General features: G+C 45.1%; 1 protein-coding gene across 2 annotated transcripts in view; it reads left to right on the top strand.

Moving 5' to 3' along the window:
- The window catches only part of DNAJC5 (DnaJ heat shock protein family (Hsp40) member C5), a 93935-nt gene that overhangs the window by 62208 nt on the left and 12940 nt on the right, over positions 1-18787 (top strand). For both annotated transcript variants that reach the window (XM_033914395.1, XM_033914394.1), the window contains exon 5: positions 9874-10045. In XM_033914395.1, the coding sequence (XP_033770286.1) occupies positions 9874-10045 (172 nt within the window). The remainder of the gene's footprint in view (positions 1-9873; positions 10046-18787) is intronic.

Below are 18787 nucleotides of genomic sequence, written 5' to 3'. Positions count from 1 at the left end.
ATGTGATCTTATTATGTGATCTTTTAGTCCCATTTCCTGTCCTGAACACCAGGAAACAAGCGCATAGATTCAGTTGTAGCTTCTGAACTACACCTGAAGTGAAAATCACAGGATGAGAACACATTTTAAATTAACATTTAAGCCAACATTATTAAAACCCAGAATATTCCAGATCATTAATAACTATCAGGCATAACTCATTCATTCACTGGAGCTCCAAGCATACACATAAACACGCCCATATTCTGAATTCTAACATACCATTTAGCTACAGCAAAGACAGGAAATATCACTGAACAAAATATTTATCTATACAATCCATGCAACATTGAAGTTAGTTTTTTTCTTTTTTTTCCTAAGCAAAGCAAAACATTAGCAACTTTCATGCTGCACTAAGGAAAGGCAGAATACTATAGGAAATAATAGAAGCAAAGACGGGATACAGCATTTCTAAAAGCTTACAGTCAGAATTTTTCTTGTGCTAAGCTCATGAGTTATCTGGCTGTTGATGGAACTTAATTTTTTTTAGAATCCACGTGGTGGAATGAAGAAAACAAATGGGATACAACACCAGGACAGGTCAGTACAGAAAGGAGGTGGAATAGCCCTATACATAAAAGAAAGCATACAATCGACAAAAATGGACACAGCAGAGACGACCAACAAGCTGGAATCGCTATAGGTTAAAATACCGGGAAGGAAAGGGACTGAAATAAAGATGAGCCTATACTATCGTCCACCCGAGCAAACCGGGGATATCGATGAAGAAATGGAAGCCGAGATGAAGCGAGAATGCAAAAGTGATAAAACGGTTATTATGGGAGACTTCAACTACCCCGGGATAGACTGGAGGAAGCTCAAAATGCGCTAGGGAGACAGAATTCCTGGAGGCTATACAAGATTGTTTCATGGAGCAGCTTGTTAGAGAACCAACGAGAGGAAATGCCACTCTGGATCTAATCCTAAATGGGTTAAGGAGACCTGCAAAGGAAGTGGAAGTAGTGGGACCGTTGGGAAACAGCGATCATAACATGATCAAGTTCAAGGTTGAGGTAGGAATACCGAAAGGAAAGAGAACCTTAGCGACAACTTTCAACTTCAAGAAAGGAAACTACGAAGCAATGAGGGAAATGGTAAGGAAGAAACTTAGGAACACTTCCAAAAAATGGCAAATGGTAGAACGTGCCTGGTCTTTTCTCAAGAACACGGTGAGCGAGGCGCAAAATCTGTATATCCCCAGATTCAGAAAGGGGTGCAAAAAGAGTCGAACAAAAGACCCGGCGTGGATAACTAAAATAGTGAAGGAAGCGATAGGCAATAAGAAAAATTCATTCAGGAAATGGAAAAAGGACAAAACTGAGGGGAACTGGAAAGAGCACAGGAAATATAAAAAAGAATGTCACCGAGTGGTTCAAAAAGCCAAAAGAGAGTATGAAGAGAGGCTAGCCAGGGAAGCACGAAATTTCAAAACTGTTCTTTAGATATGTTAAAGGGAAGATGGTGCGGTATACAAACCTAAGGTTTAGTTTAGTTTAGTTTAGGAAGCAACCGGCTAGGGAGGAGGTGGGACCGCTGGACTACGGAGACAGGAAGGGAGTGGTGAAGGAGGAGAAAGAAGTGGCAGAAAGGCTTAACATGTTCTTTTCGTCTGTATTCACAAACGAAGACGCATCCAACATACTGGAACCTGAGCAATTCTTCAATGGAAATCAATCAGAAAAATTAACATCCATGGAAGTGAGCCTTGAAGATGTACGCAGGCAGATAGAAAAACTAAAAACTGACAAATCCCAGTGTCCGGATGGAATCCATCCAAGGGTTCTGAAGGAATTAAAGGAGGAGATAGCGGAACTACTGCAGCAAATTTGCAATCTATCCTTGAAAACAGGCATGATCCCGGAGGACTGGAAGATAGCCAATGTTACGCCCATCTTTAAAAAGGGATCAAGAGGTGACCCGGGAAACTACAGACCGGTGAATCTGACTTCGGTCCCGGGGAAAATGGCAGAAGCACTGATAAAAGAAAACATCGATAAACATTTTGAAAGAAACGAACTTCTGATAACCAGCCAACATGGTTTCTGCAAGGGGAGATCGTGCCTAACAAACTTATTGCACTTCTTCGAAGGAATTAACAAACGGATGGACAGAGGAGACCCCATAGACATCATATATCTAGATTTCCAAAAAGCCTTTGACAAGGTGCCCCATGAACGCCTACTCTGGAAACTGAAGAACCATGGGGGTGGAAGGAGATGTACATAGATGGATCAGAAACTGGTTGGCGGGTAGGAAACAGAGGGTAGGAGTGAAGGGCCACTACTCGGACTGGAGGAGGGTCACAAGTGGGGTCCCGGAGGGCTTGGTGCTCAGGCCGCTGCTATTTAATATATTCATAAATGATCTAGAAACAGGGACGAAGTTCGAAATAAAAAAATTTGCAGACGACACCAAACTATTTAGTGGAGCTCGGACTAAAGAGGACTGCGAAGAATTGCAAAGGGACTTGAACAAACTAGGGGAATGGGCGACGAGATGGCAGATGAAGTTCAACGTTGAGAAATGTAAAGTATTACATGTGGGAAACAGAAACCCGAGGTACAACTATATGATGGGAGGGATTCTTAATTTAATAGGTCAATTGTCTTCGTCTCCCTTCCTATTGTTTTTCCCCTGAATTAAAGATTTTAATACTGAATTAATGATTTTAATACTGAATGTAACCATTAAATAATTTTCCTTTTGTCTCATTATAATTTGTAGAAATACCCTCTAAATGTACTGTAATATGTATATTTAAGATAATTGTTTGTTTAATTTAATAATTGTAAGTATGTTACCAAAAATTTTTATTTATCTGTACATCGCCTTGAATTTTGAATAGGCGATAAATCAAAATACTTAATAAACTTGGAATAATAAACTTGGGATGTTATTAAATGAGAGTACCCAAGAAAGGGACTTGGGAGTAATGGTGAACATGACAATGAAGCCAACGGCACAGTGTGCAGCGGCCGCTAAGAAGGCAAACAGAATACTAGGCATAATCAAGAAGGGTATTACAACCAGAACGAAAGAAGTTATCCTGCCATTGTATCGGACGATGGTGCGTCGGCATCTGGAGTACTGCGTCCAATATTGGTCGCCGTACCTTAAGAAGAACATGACGTTACTCGAGAGGGTTCAGAGGAGAGCGATGCGTTTGATAAAGGGGATGGAAAACCTTTCATACGCTGAGAGATTGAAGAAACTGGGTCTCTTTTCCCTGGAGAAGAGGAGACTTAGAGGGGATATGATAGAGACTTACACTCACAGGCCCTTTTCATTCTTATTTTGGAGCACCTTGCCAATTCAGCTTCAAAATCTTCCAACCTCTGGAGTGAATTCCTGCACACAATGTGGCTAGCACACAAGTGTGTCCAGTCAATTCAACGTCCAGGGAGGGACAAATGCCTTCACACGTTGGGGTCACCACATGTTCAAGTAGGCTGGAGATTTGAACATCGAGGCCAAAAGCATTGCCAGAATGGAGTCTCTAGCCCAATCATGTGAGAAAGAGAATCCATTCTGGCAATTCTTTTGGTCTCGATGTTCAAGTCTCCATCCTACTTGAAAAATCCTGACAATGTTGGTACTTTATGACTTGTATTTCATAATCTCTTCCCCCCTCAAATTGGATGCACCAGCTTTTCTCTTCCCCCTCCCCCCCAAAAAAAGTGGGTCAGCAGCAACATTTCTCTTCCCTCCCCCCCAAAATGGGTGCAGCAGAAGAATATTTTTCTTCCCCCTCCCCTCCCCTATTCGGTGCAGCAACAGCATTTCTCTTCCCATCCTTCCCAGCTCACAAACCCGGTAGTCGCTAGGCAAGTTGTAAGCTTCCCTCCATCGCTGACCTATCTTTCATAGATCAGCGATGGAGGGAAGCTTACAACTTGCTGCTTTTACTTGCTTCGGGCCTTCCTCTTTGCCGGGTCCTGCCTACTTTCTGGTTCCGTGAAGGCAGAACCCGGCAGCGAGGAAGGCCCGAAGCAAGTAAAAGCAGTAAGTTGTAAGCTTCCCTCCGGGGCTCTGTGTGCGTGCTGGCTTCCCTTCTCTCCGAAACCGGAAGTTGCGTCCCGTGGGGGGGAGGGAAGAGAAGGGAAGCCGGCATGCATTCAGAGCCCCGGAAGGAAGCTTACAACTTACTGCTTTTACTTGCTTCGGGCCTTCCTTGCTGCCGGGTCCTGCCTTCACAGAAACAGAAATTAGGCAGGACCCGGCAATAGGAAGGCCCGAAGCAAGTAAAAGCATGCTGGCAAAAAAAAAAAGGCAGGCGTCAAACAAAATTTTCGGCTGCGAGTCAGCCCGGGAAGGAGCATCGGCAGCAGCTAGTGCTAGATAAGTCGATTTTAGAGGAGTAAAATGCTGTACGTTTGTCTTTTATCAGTTGTTTGTAGATTTTTATATTGGATCTCCAGTTGTTACGGTCTGACAATTTTCCTGTTTTTTTCCAAATTCTTTCTAGTCGTCTTATTAGTTGTTTCATTTTTAGAAGTTCGGTGTCAAACCATTTGTTATATTCATTTGCGCAGCTTTTGCTATTTTGTTTAGGGACAATTTTATCTAAAATGGATGTGCTAGTTTTCATCCAGTGATCCCAAAAATTGACTCCTTCTCCTATCTCCGCTTGTAGTTCATATTGTGACCAATATTCTTCTGGATTGATATGACCCCTTGTGAGATGTTCTCTTTTTATCCTTGGATGTGTTTTAGATTTTAAATGAGTCCAGATTAATTTGAAATAATAAGTAAAATGGTCGGACCAGATATCGTGACGCCAGATGCCATCAGGTAGAGAGATGGAAGGGTCTAGAATCTCCTTTGTGGACATAGCTACCACATCTAAATGACCTTTTTCATGTGTTTGTGTGGGTAAAGGGAGATTGTAATTAAGCAAAGATAGAAAGTTTTTAAAGTCTTTCACATCTGGATTGTCCTCTTCATCTAGGTGTAAGTTTATGTCACCTGCGATGATATTATATGAAGGAGTAATTGAATTATGTAGAACAAATTCACAGAAGTCCTCTTTGGCTTTTGGCCAGCTTTTCGGTGGGATGTAAAATAATATGCAAGAAAGGGATTCTTCTAGTTCCTTATTGCTAATTTTACAGGCTAATATTTCTAACTGAAGGTCATTTTGGAATCCAATAGTTCGAACTCAAATCCTTCCTTAAGAATAATTGCTAATCCTCCCCCTTTTCTTCCATCACGGTTTAGCATAAAAATTTTAAAATTATCTGGTAGAAGATCAATTATTATTGGATCTTCTTCCGACAATAGCCATGTTTCCGTTAGAAAAAGACAAGCTATTTGCTTGCTGATGATCCAATCTTTAATTTAAAAAGCTTTATTCCTGACAGATCTAGTATTAAGATATGCACAGGGAACAGAAGCGGTTGTGATAGGTTAGGTAGATATAGTGATTCTGATAGGTTTTACTTCCCTTATCCTTTTTTTAAGGGTACATTGATGTCTTCCTTTATTTGAGATAACATTAATATGATATACCCTGTCTTCTTGTGGGTTAATTATGTGCCTAATAGATGGATCAGGGTAATGGACTGAATGTAATTGTGGATAGAGTGAATTAACATCTTTGATGCTGCCGCTTATTAAATAGATCAATAAAATCAATAGGAAATTCATGTTTGCAGGGTAATATGTCTTTTCCTGTCATGATAGCTATATTGGTTTCCCTATCACTCCCAATTTCTAGGTTGTTTAGTTGATAGTAATCAGATTGTTCAACTCTTAAGATGTAGCCAGTACCTGACAGTAATTGTTGTGTTGGGGGAGTTAGCTCATCACACATGCATCTAACAATCTGGCAAGTAAAGTGCAGAGAGCAAAAAATCTTAGCAGAAAAGCCTTAGCAAAAGCCTTAGCTTAATTTTTCACACAACACACAACTCACAGACCAGTGCAGTGAAGTGCACTGAACAGTCCAGCAACTAAAGAGCAAAGTGCAGAAAACCTAAATCACTCAAGCGTTTAACAATCTAGCAGGTAAAGTGCAGAGTGGAAAAAACCTTAGCTTGATTTCTCACCCAAGTCATGGTTCAGTGAAGTGTGCAGAGTCTTGTATAGCATCTCTTCTATGATCGCTGTCCTACATGTGAAGGGCGAGATCTCTGGTTTTTAGGTTCCGCACGGCTTTCCGCAAAGGCGCGCGCTAAGGTGGGTGCTCGCCTTTGACTCGTGCCAAACGGCGGTGTGCCATTATCTCTGCCTTTTCAAAGGGCTGAAGAAAGGCAGGTCAGTCCTTGGGGGCTTGACCAAGGCCCCGACGCTGATTTTGCTGATGGTGGTGGCAGCACATCTCCGCACCTTGGGTGTCCTGGTTCACCTTTATCAAGACAACTGGTTGATCAGAGTTCCCTTGCTGTCCGAGGGGCGTCAGGCTATCCATCAGGTGGTACAGTTGCTGCAAAGTCTGGTCTGGGTGATCAACTTCAGGAATAGTCACCTCAAGCCCATCTAGGATTTGGAGTACCTGGGAGTTCGATTTCACATGAGTCAGATCAAAGTTTCTGCCCATGTCCCATCAGGTGAAGCTACAGCAGGTTATCATGGACCTTCTGGCCACTCTGGTCCCGATGGCTTGGCAATACCTCCAGGTTCAGGGAACCATGGTGGCAACGATTGATGTGGTCCCTTGGGCCAGAGCCCATCTGTGTCCACTGTAGGATGCTCTGCTTTCACGCTGGAATCCACAGCAGGACCCTTTACATGCACTCCTGCCTTGGACGATGGTGACGCACAACAGTCTAGCATTGTGGTTACATCCTCTCTCACTGTCCTGGGGACTTCCACTCTGGAACTCGGATTGGGTGATCCTGTTGACAGATGCAAGTTTCAAAGGCTGGGGAGCTGTGTTCATGATTGTCCCTGTTGAGGGCCGGTGGGTGCCCTCAGAGCACAAGTGGTCGATCAATCATCTGGAACTGTGAGCGATTTGGCTGGTCCTTCTCTACTTCAAGGGTCGTCTCCATCATGGAGCTGTCCATGTATTCTTGGACAGTGCCACGGCCGTAGCTTACATCAATCATCAGGGGGATATGGAGTCCCTCCCTGAGCTTGGAGGCTCGGCTGCTTTTTTGGTGGGCGGAGAGACACCTTGTGATGTTGTCTGTGGTGCAAGTGGCAGAAGTGGACAACATTCAAGCAGACTTTCTCAGTCATTAGACGCTGGACTTGAGAGAGTGGTCACTCTCTCAAAGAGCATTCAGTTGCATAGTGGATCAATGGGGGTGCCCCACATTCGACCTCATGGCATCTGTAGTCAACAAAAAGCCGATCAATTCATCAGTCGTTGTCGAGAAGCCAGCAACGAAGGCCTGGACAATCAGGTTCAGCCCTGGCCCCGGGAGAGTCATCTTTGTTTTTCCTCCATAGCCCATGATAGAGCATCTGTTGTGGCTGATCACGACTCACAAGGGCCTGGTGATTTCTGGTGGCATCTGATTGACTGAGGCGGCTGTGGTGTGCTGACTTGGTTCGGCTCCAGCAGGATTGGGGGCTCCAGCTATCTTATCATTCTTGCTTTCTCACACAGAGTTCGATTGCGATGCAGGATCTGGGCTGCTTTGGTATTACAGCTTGGCTCTTGAGTGCTTAGCCTTGACTAGCTGGTGCTATTCTTTGGCAGTGATAGCCATGTTGCTTCACAGCAAAGGAAGTCCATAGTGGTGGCCTGTGCGAAGGCTTGGAGGTGTTACCAGGTCCAGTGTGCCTTGAGAAGGTAGACCCTTCTCGTCCATTGATTCCTCGGTTCCTGGAGTTTCTACAGGTTGCCCTGAAGAAAGATCTAGCAGTAGCTTCACTCCTAGTATAGATTGTTGTTTTTTTGTGTAGGAGCTCATTGGCAGTTCATCTGGATGTGGTTCATTTTCTGCGGGGCGCGTTACAACTAAGGCCTCCCTTGTGCTTTCCCTGTCTGACCTGGTTTTCACTCACTGGCTTGGGGTCTGTATGATCCTCTAGAACAGGCATCGCTGATTGATCTCACAATCAAAACAGTCTTACTGGTGGCTATTGTCTCAGCCTGCAGGATTTTGGACCTTCAGGCTCGCTCCTGCAGGAATCCCTTTCTGCATATTATGGATTCCGCTGTGATGCTGAGTACTGTTCCTTCTTTTCTTCCAAAAGTGGTTTCTGCTTTCCATGTGAATTAGGAAGCCCAGATTCCTGCTTTTGCTTCCTCTAGTTTGAGGGAGCAGGACCGAGTGTTGCGGTACTTGGACGTGCGCAGAAATTCATTACGTTATCTAGAGCAGTGTTCTTCAACTACCGGTCCATGGACTAGTGCCGGTCCACAGAAATTTCCTGCTGGTCCACAGGGCCAGCACGTGCATCAGGCCCAAAACAGTGTTCTTCAACCGCCGGTCCACGGTGCGATCGATGCGGCATTATCTTCGAGCCAGCTCCCTCTTCCTAACTGATTCAGTACACAAAGCCACAGGCGGTGGTTCCTTCAGGCATCCTGCGCCTGAACCGGAAGCCTTCTCTCTGATGTTGCAACGTCAGAAGGAAGGCTTCCAGATGAGGCACGGGAAGTGCAAGGTGCAATTAGTACTATTATGAGGGCAGGGTCTGGGGTGGAGATTGGGTAGAGATGGGCCACGACTTAGCCCAGTGTTCTTCAACCGCCAGTCCACGGACCAATGCCGGTCCACAGAATAATTCTTTTATTTCTGCCAGTCCATAGGTGTAAAAAGATTGAAAAACACTGATCTAGAGGTCACCAACGAGTTTCGCCTCTCTGACCACCTATTTGTTTTGGCGGGTCTGACCCACAATGGTAGGCCAGCTTCTAAGGCTACCATTTCCAGGTGGATTCACATGGCTATTTCCATGGCTTGCTTGGTGGCCAGAAAGAAGCCCCCTGTCAGGATGCAGGCTCATTCAACCAAAGGTGTTTTCACTCTGGGCAGAGTCATCATCTATTTCTCTGGACGAGATTTGCAGGGCCACTAACTGGTTCACATTGCATACATTCACCAAGTTTTACAGGATAGATGTGGCGGCCAACTGGATGCTGCTTTTGGTGGCAGCAAGCTCATCAGTCCCACCCTGAATTTTTGGGACTGCTCTGTTATGTCCCACTGGTCCCAGAATAAAGTAGGATTGTACAAGAATGAAAGATTAGGTTCTTACCTTTGCTAATCTTCTTTTTTGTAAATCCATACTTTATTCCGGGAACCTGCATTGTACTTGCTGATTTGCCGATTGTCTGCCTTTCCAAGTACTGGTAAGCTGGATTTCTGTTTTCTGACCAACCTTTCTAAGAGTGCCATCAGAATTGGTTCAGCACTTACTTTGGGGGGGTCTTTGGTTCAGGTATCCCTTCTGACAGTGCAGATTGTGTCTCCCTTTGGCACTGTTTTGTCATTCAGGTTTCCAATGTTTCATAACCTGTTATTCGTTTTTCATTGTTGGTGTTGTTACATTTCTTAATATAAGCAGAATTGATTTAATTGCCAGGGATTTCCACGTTCCCTTCTCTCTTGTTATTATCCTCTACAGATGTTCCTGGCTGCTTTAAGACTGACTGGTGAGCAGATGAGGTATGAGGGGGAGGGGGTAAATGTCTATGAAGTTTTGAGGCTTCCTTCATTTCCTGGCGGGTGGAGGGAAATAACCCACTGGTCTCGGACTAAAGTATAGATTTACAAGAAAGATTAGCAAAGGTAAGAAGAATCTAATCTTTCGTTGTGCCAGTTTTCAAGTAGTCTTTTAGAGAGGATGATTGTTTCCTTAAAATTTTCTCTCCCCTCCCCTTCCCTCCCCTCCCTTTTTCCCTTGCCACCTGCATTCCTGTGTTCTTCCTGGCAGGCCCTGTTTGTCTTCTGTGGACTCATTACTGGCTGCTATTTCTGCTGCTGCTTGTGCTGTTGCTGTAACTGTTGCTGTGGGAAGTGTAAGCCCAAACCTCCTGAGAGCGATAACCAGGACTACTATGTCTCGCCAGAGGACCTGGAGGCACAATTACAATCTGATGAGAGGGGTAAGAGCATTTGAATGTCTACATACACATAGCATAGGTCAGGGGTGAGCAAACTTTTTGACTCATGGGCCACAATGGATTCTTAAATGTGACAGAGGGGCCGGACCAAGAGCAGATGGATGGGGTGTTTGTGTGAACTAATATAAATTAAATGTAAATGTCATAAACATAAAAGGTTTTGGTCTTTAAAAGGTAGCAAAACTTGAAAATGTAAGGTTTATTGTACAAAACGAATGTAATGTAATGTAATTTATTTCTTATATACCGCTACATCCGTTAGGTTCTAAGCGGTTTACAGAAAATATACATTAAGATTAGAAATAAGAAAGGTACTTGAAAAATTCCCTTACTGTCCCGAAGGCTCACAATCTAACTAAAGTACCTGGAGGGTAATAGAGAAGTGAAAAGTAGAGTTAGAGGAAAAATAAAAATAAAATAAACATTTTAACAAGACAGCATTGATCTAAATACTTTGGAAGGTAGAAGAGAGGAGAGAAAGGAATAAAAGCAGAAGGGGGAGCCGTTGAACAGTAGAATTCTGGAGAAATTTAAATGATAGAAATAGAACAAAACAAAGACAAAAGGCAAAACAATAGATAAGATTAAAGATAAATCATAAGCTGGAAAGAAAAATAAAATAAAACTTTGTCTTCAATCCACGGTTTCAGCGTCAGTGATGAAGTGGAGCAAGTAAGTTTAGGAGGAGCGATTGACGTTTCCAGAAATGTACATGATCATCTCTCCCTTCCTCTCCTTCACCCCAATTCTTCCTCTTTCCTTTGTCTCCCCAAAATGTGCAACATGTTTCCTCCTTTCTCACACATCCCCTTCTGCATTCCCTCTTCAGCATCTTTCTATCCCTCCCTCTCATCCCCCTGTGCAGCAAAACCCTTGCCCAGCTTCTATCCTTCCCTCCCTCCCATCCCTCGTGCAGCAGAATCCTTGCCCAGCTTCCATCCTTCCCTCCCACCCATCTCTTGTGCAGCAGAATCCTTGAGCACCCGTCCCTGCCGCGCAGCCAAACCCCCGCTGACCCTCCATTCTTCCCTCCCATCCGAACCCAGTCGACTGCAAGCCCTACATACCTCCCTTCAGAGCAGCGTCAGGCTGTCAGCATTCTAAACAGGGTTCTTCGCGGCCTTCTCTTGTCTGGGCCTTCCGTGTGCCGCGTTACTGATGACATCGTCAGTGATGCGGCAGAGGGAATTCCCCAACGAAAGAAGGCCGTGAAGCAGCCTGTTTAGAGTGCTGCCAGCCCAATGCTGCTCTGGAGGGAGGTATGTAGGGCTCACGGTCAGTGGGGTTCAGATGGTCGGCGGACCAGATTAAAAAAACTAAACGGGCCATGTTTGCCCATGACTAGCCTAGGTATTTTCCTGTCCAAAGGGTCAGTGGAGTGTAAAGTGACTTCTTTAAGTGATAAAGAGCATCTCTGGGAGTAAGTAGCATTTGAATCCTGATTTCCTTCATTGCAGCCTGCTTCTGTAACTGCTAGGTCACCCTGTGCTCTGTGGCACACATATGAGACCAGAGAACAGTGCTTTCTGAGAGTTTTAAAAATGCTGGGATCTTTTTTTCAGCTTGTGCTCAGTTCTGGCAGGCTGACTGCAGCTCTGTGGGTATATAATTAGAATTTTAAAAAGTCTGGCCTACCACACCTCAGTATGCACAGAGCGCCAGAAACTGCTGGTTTCTGGTCTCTCATGTGACTTTATTTCATTTTCTATCCCATCCTCCCCAAAGAGCTTGGAACAGGTTATATGTTTAGGGAGGAAGAAGGCCATGTGGGGAATTAGAACAAGTAAATGAAATTTCTAGTGCAGTAGGAATGGTTTGCTGAATCTTAGGGTACTCTGTCCATTCTCATGAGCATACTGCAGAAAAATCCTTCTCCCAGGAGTCTACTGCCCCCTTCAGTTTCTATTTCTGCAGGTGAGCATGAAAGGTGTCTTCTAATCTGCTCGGTTTATTTCTTTATTATTTTGCGATAGTTGTGTGGTTTTTGCTCTAGTTGCGGTCTTTTTTTATGAAATCAGAGATCTATTTTGATAAGGGTCTACTTTGCGTGCATGGAGAGGAACAGATTTTAATCTAGCTGGCAGATGTATCCTTTGGGGACCTGTTTCAGCCAGCCTGCTGAAGATTAGTGGAGCCCAGGGTTCATTCCCCTAATGTTTGCTCACCCCTTTGGTTCGGTCAGGGGCAGGAGTGAAAGCTGTTTAGGCGCTAATAGCGTTCCTTTGGGGTGCTCATAGTACTGGCTATGTTTCATCTCCCCCTTTTTCATGAAAGGTCTGGGGGGGGGTTGAGGACTGGCAGCCTGAAGATTCCAGCGAAGTAGTTGAGTGACTGGAAGTAGAGAGCCTCTTCTAGAACAGCTACACATGAGAAGAGCTGAAGCAGGCGGCAGCAGCAGCAGCAGCACCATCACCACCATTTCCCCAGTACATGGTCTGTGAGTAAGGCTGTGACAGCCTGTGGGAAGAATCAGGGGGGAGGGTCTTCAAAAGCTGTTTTTAACTGCTAAGACCTTGGTCCCCCCCTCCCCTAAAATCCTGTGTGTGTTTTGAGATTTTTGATTAGCCCTGAGGTGATTTTAATCTGTTTTTAGCCCTAAAATTCACCAGCAGCGGCTATCTTGGATTTTCTGGATTTTTTTTTTCTAAGTTTTCAAACTTCTCCAAAAATCTCATTTTGCTTCCAAAGTGCCAGGGATGGAGTCCTCTTACTCTAATACCCCTAGATCTTGCCTTGTATGCGAAGGATGGGTTGCAGAAGAGCACCCATGTGCCATGTAACATGTTGAGCGAAGCAGGGAGGTAGGAAATTCAAGTTTAACTCCCATGCATCCTCTGGGGTATGGCACATTGCTTTCAAGCTTGTTAGGGGAATGAAAATTTCCCCAGGATCCCTGGAACAGTGGCATGGTACGCCAAACTGGTGTAAAAGCTCTACAGCCAAAGTCTCCTCCCTTCCAAAGGGGAAGGAGAGTTGCCTACTAAGGCCTTCTTCCTAAAGTTCATTAATCTGCTCTAGCAGGTGTATGTGCACGGCTAAAATGCGCAATTTAGGTCCACTGAAGAGCGACCTTCGGTGCACGCCTCTAAGAATCCTCGGAGTGCTACTTTCTATGAAAGTGGAGCTCCTCCCTGACTCTGATTGTCAATTGGACAGGGTTTCAGGGGATGAAAATTCAGTCTTGATCCTCTTACTATTTCGAACTGAGGACTCCCTGTTGGGAAATTCGGCCTCCTAGGTTGAGGATTAGGATGGAGTCCTGGCCACGGACCTGGGAGAGGATCTCTCCATACGGCAGCTGTTCAAGTCTTTGGCTCTGCCAGACATTATTACTGAGTCTCTTCGTGAGTTCAAGATAGATCCGCCTCAGCCTCAGTCATCTCTCTTTTTTTTTTTTTTTTTTTTTAATTTAATAATATCTTTATTGAAGTTTCAAAACCATACAAGGAACAATAGCAACTCAGGAAGGAAAAAAGCAGTGGAGCATAATTCAGAATAATCCTTGAAAAATACATAGAACCAATACAGAGGCCCAGAATATCCAGACCCAGGGACACAGTAAGGTAGAAGAAGACTGTGATCCCACTAAATATCAACTTATACAGCAATGAAGTATTTTAGAAAAGAAAATCCATATGACTCGAATAATCATATGCTATATTCCTCACCCAAAATCCCTCACATCCATCAACTCGCCATTCCAAAAACACAACTCTCATCCTCCCAACACTCATACCACCCTCCCCTCTCTCCATCTAGTGCCTCATAGAGTATCAACAATCTGATCAGAGAGTGTCTGAGGGTTCCCCTCGCACCTGGCATGGAAGGCCTTCCACAATGAAACATATACAAAGGTTAAACTGTTTTGAGATGCTCTATAAAATTGGATCTCAAACCCAGCCACTTTTTGCATTTTTTGTTGCCAGCCCCGTATCGGGGCAGAATCAGAAGATGCCCAATAATGAAGCAGAGTTGTCTTGAGCAAAATAATAGCCATGCATAAAAATCTCTGATAGGGAGTAGATAGACCCTATTGTTTCCACTGACTCATTGCCGAGGAGTAATGTAGAATAATCTCAGGGTATGGAGCAACCAACGACCTGTCCCAGGATAGGCAGTGCCTCTCTCCATAGCACTAGCCTAGAACATTCCAAAAATAGTGTGTATATGTGCCCACCGCTTTCAGATACTTTGTGCAGACACCACTCTCCCAAAGTCACATCGCAGCTCCCCGTTCTCTGGTTTTATAGGCCCTATGTAGGATATAACATTGAATTTCCCTAAGATTCACAGACCTTCCCATAATGTGGAGGTTATGGAGTAGCCATAGAATCTGCGAGGGGTCATAGCTAGTACCCGGTTCTGCGTTCCAAACTCGCACCAAGCCAGCAATGGGATCCAGAGGAATCTCCATTTTCAGCAATCTGTACCAAGTAGAAAGACTATACTTGCAGGGGGCATTTTCAACAGCTGAGTGTCTAGAGGGCCATAGCCCATCGCCTCACCCCACTTAGCCCAAAGAAAACAGTAATAGTGCCGGATTTGCAAATAGGCCCAGAACTAAGAAGTAGGAATTTGCCATTTATCCTGAAGCTGCGTAAACTCGGGGAAAGAAGTGCTCTGCCCTTCTAAAAGCTGACCCAGTAGCCTACAACCCCTTTTTGCCCAGTCCTGAAAGCAGGTAAGGCTGAGCCCCGGGGAAAAATCCCCATCCCCTACCAGATAGCGAGAAACTGGGAAGCCTTCGGAGATTTACCTTGCCTTCTCCGCCACCAACTCCAAGCATTTCAAAGGGGAGGCAGAAAACGGATTTTGTGTGACAGCCTCAAAAATAATCCTCATCAGGGCAGCAATATTGTATAGGCGAATATCTGGCAGGCCCAAACCCCTGCGGCATCGATCCATAGAGAGTTTAACATAGCTAATTCTAGATTTTTTACCTCTCCAGATGAAAATACTTATAATAGCCCTAAACACCCGTTCATCTTTTTGGAGCAACCATAAGGGCATAAGCTGCGAAGGGTACAACAATTTGGGAAGCATAACCATCTTTACTAGGGCTATCCTACCCCACATTTTTAAAGGAAGGTCCTTCCACTTTGCACAGAGGGTCTGAGTATTATCAATATGATCTAAAATATTAGCTTTGTACATGGCTTGTAAGTTGGTACTAAGGTAAATGCCAAGATACTGCATGGGTTTTTTCACTGGTGGAATGGCTAATTGAGTGTGCCAGGATTCCGGTTTTCCAGACCCTAAGGGAAGGAGCTCCGATTTAGCACAGTTAACTGTAAGCAGGGCTGTGGAGTCGGAGTCGAGGGTACCTGGAGTCAGAGTCGTGGGTACCAGAAACTGAGGAGTTGGAGTCAGAAGGATTTATCTACCAACTCCACAGCCCTGTAAGTCCTAAGATCATACCAAAGTCCCAGACCAAGCTGAGTGCTACATCCAGGTGAATGGGCGCCTGTTCTAAATAAAGCAGGATGCCATCTGCAAATACATTAATTCTGCTTTACTGAGCTCCGATACAAATTCCTGTAAGCTGTGGTTCTTGTCGGATTTTAAGGGCCAGGGGATCAATAGCTAACAGAAAAAGAAGCGGGGATAGAGGGCATCCCTGCCAGTTTCCCCATGCCAACGTAAATCCTCCCATCAATTTTCCATTGCCTGAGGATTATGATATAAGCTCTGCACCCAAAATAAAAACTGGTCCCCCCAGACAGTACTCTTGGAGGACCCAGAACAGGTATTGCCACGAGATGCTATCAAATGCCTTCTTCATATCAAGACCCACAATAGCTGCTTGGCCTTCCTTGCTTCTGTGTTCATGGTTGGCCAACAGAGCTCTAGTGTAAAGTTCATAGAGGTTTATCATCCAGGGACAAAACCAGCCTGGTCAGTGTGTAGAAGAGAGGGAAGAAAAGGCATTCAAATGTGCTGCCAAAATGGCCGCTAGCAGCTTGGCATCCTGCTTTAACAAAGAGATTGGCAGGAATAAACTCTCTGGTTAAACGGACTAAGGTTCTCTCCCGCTTCTACTTTGAACTCTTCCAGCACCGAACTCATCTTCAGCCCTCCTAGGGCCGCTGAAAGCTTCCAGCGTCGGATTCATCTTCAGACCCCCGAGGGCCGCCAAAAATCCCCCCCCAGCGACTTTTCCCAGGCTGAGGAAGGAAGCTTTCCTTCATCTTATCCTTCCCTCCTCCGCCCGTTGCCGTGTTAACAGGCATCCTAGCTTTCTTAAAAAAATAAAATTAAATAAAATTTTAAAAAATAAATAAATAAAAAACAAAATACAAAAACAACAACAAAAAAAAAAAAAGTCTTGCCTCCCCTTTCCAAAGGCTTCCCAGTTCTTACCTGCCTCCCCACCCACTAAGACTTTCCAATCTCTCACCATGAAGCCACCCTCGTGGCTCCTTCTCCTCCTACTCTGCTCCTCGCTCAACACCACCCTCTGCTTACTACCTCCCTCCCCCAACCCCCTTAATTCCGCAAGTGTCAGTAATATGTGCTCTGGCTTCAGAATCCCCATGCTGATATGCACCAGAAACCATCCCCCCCAAAAAAACCCTCGACAAACCAGCCTTGCCTCTCTAAAGCCTATTCCTCCTGCCAACCTCCCAAACCTCGCCTCTGACTCCCTTACCCCAGTCCCAACACTTTATTGCAATGTCAGATCCGCATGCAACAAGATCCAAATTTTGAAGGATCTACTCGAGGATTCTGACCCCAGATTCCTATGCATCACGGAATCATGGATCACAAAAGATGACCAATTTATTCAAAACGAACTCTGCTCCCACGGCTACCATGGCCTCTTCTCTCCCAGAACCAACCGTAAAGGAGGTGGCCTCGCATTGCTATACAAATCATTCTTCGATGTCCAGCTCCTCGAAAAAGGCAGTCACACCTCACTAGAATACATGCTAGCCTCTGTCAAAGATGAACTCCACCCCCATGCACTGGGTATCCTGCTTCTATATCGCCCACCCACCCCTTGGAACAAATCCTCTGAACTCGTCCTCGAGACTATAACAAATGCCTTCCTCAAATTCCAAAGACTACTGATTATTGGGGACATCAATCTCCACCTAGACCACCTCAACAGCAAGGATACAACCGAATTTATTAGCTTCCTCACCTCCCTTGGCTTCCCCCCCGCCCCATCCCCAACCCATGAAAAGGGGCACACACTTGACCTCATTAGCTTCCTTGATCTTACCGCCCACAAAACTTTAGCCGGCGATACTCGCTGGAATCATGTACCCTGGTCTGACCTCTTAGGGATCTTCTGTCTCCCCATTTTCATGTCGCCTTTTGGCGCTTCGCCCCGCACTTCCAATTCCATTACTTTCCGCAAAAAAATTACGAACGATCTGTTCTGGACCAAATTTCTCAACCTATTCTCCTCCACTCCTCAGCCTGCAGACCCAGAATCCAACTGGCATAATTGGGTCACACTTTCCCAGTCCACTTATCACTCCCTCGCCCCTCTTTCCACTAAAACCATCTCCTACTCCCGTAAGGCCCCTTGGTTTCTCCCCTATCACAGAGAACTAAAGCAGAAATGTCGAGCTCTGGAGCGCAAATGGAAAAAATCTAAATCCCCTATCGACAGACAGTCCTGGAGGGTCAACATCAAGTTCTACAATACAGTTCTGAAAAAAGCTAGACAGAACTTCTACGGAGATAAAATCACCAGATCCAACAATCAGAGCAGTATTCTATTCAATATCTGGCATTCCTTAACTTCCAAAAAAAGCTCCACCTCGGTCCCCTCCTCCCCCTCAGCTGATGTTCTGGCGAAATTCTTCAACGATAAGATCACCACCTTGAGATCCCCCTTCCCACCCACAGTTCCCTACAACTCCCTGGTGCCCACTGACTCCAATTCTACCCTAACGTCCTCCTTCCCTATCCCAGTCGACAGATCCTGGTCCACCTTTGAGCCCGTATCCGAATCCTCGGTCCTCAAACTCTGCCTCAAACTGAAATCCTGCAACTGCTCCTTAGACCCATTCCCCTCCTACCTATATGAGGAAATTCCCACGCAGGCCATCTCTTCTATTACCGAACTCATCAATTCCGCCTTACACTCGGGCCTTTTCTTCCCAGAAATGGGCCATATTGCCCTGTCCGCTCTACTGAAAAAAATCTGACCTAGACCCCTCCACACCATCCAGCTATCGCCCAATAGCAAATATCCCTCTATTAACCAAGTTGCTCGAGTCCATCATAGCCACCCAACTCGCATCATATTTAGAGAGATTCTCTATCCTCCTACCTTACCAATATGGATTTCGTCCCAATTTCAGCACCGAATCACTACTGACCTCCTTAATCTCAAAGGTTCAACTACTCCACTCTCGAAACAAGTTTGCCGTCCTCCTTCAATTCGACCTTTCCACTGCTTTTGACGTTGTTCACCATGACATCCTAGTCTACCAACTCTCCGAGATAGGCATCAACTCCACAGTCTTAGACTGGTTCTCAAAATTCTTACGTTCTCGTTCTTACACCGTCAAAATGAATGGCACCTCATCCGCCCCCTGGCAACCAACGTGTGGAGTCCCGCAAGGCTCTCCTCTTTCTCCTATTATGTTTAACATCTATATGTCCTCCCTTAAACTCCTCCATCTATCCCCCCTAGAAACAATTTACACTTATGCTGACGATATCCTAGTCCTCCTCGAGACCGACCCAAACCTTACCAACCTCTCG

This window comes from Geotrypetes seraphini, chromosome 11 (genome assembly GCF_902459505.1).
Source record: "Geotrypetes seraphini chromosome 11, aGeoSer1.1, whole genome shotgun sequence".
Classification (NCBI taxonomy): Eukaryota; Metazoa; Chordata; class Amphibia; order Gymnophiona; family Dermophiidae; genus Geotrypetes; species Geotrypetes seraphini.
This window is presented reverse-complemented; position numbering and strand designations above follow the sequence as displayed.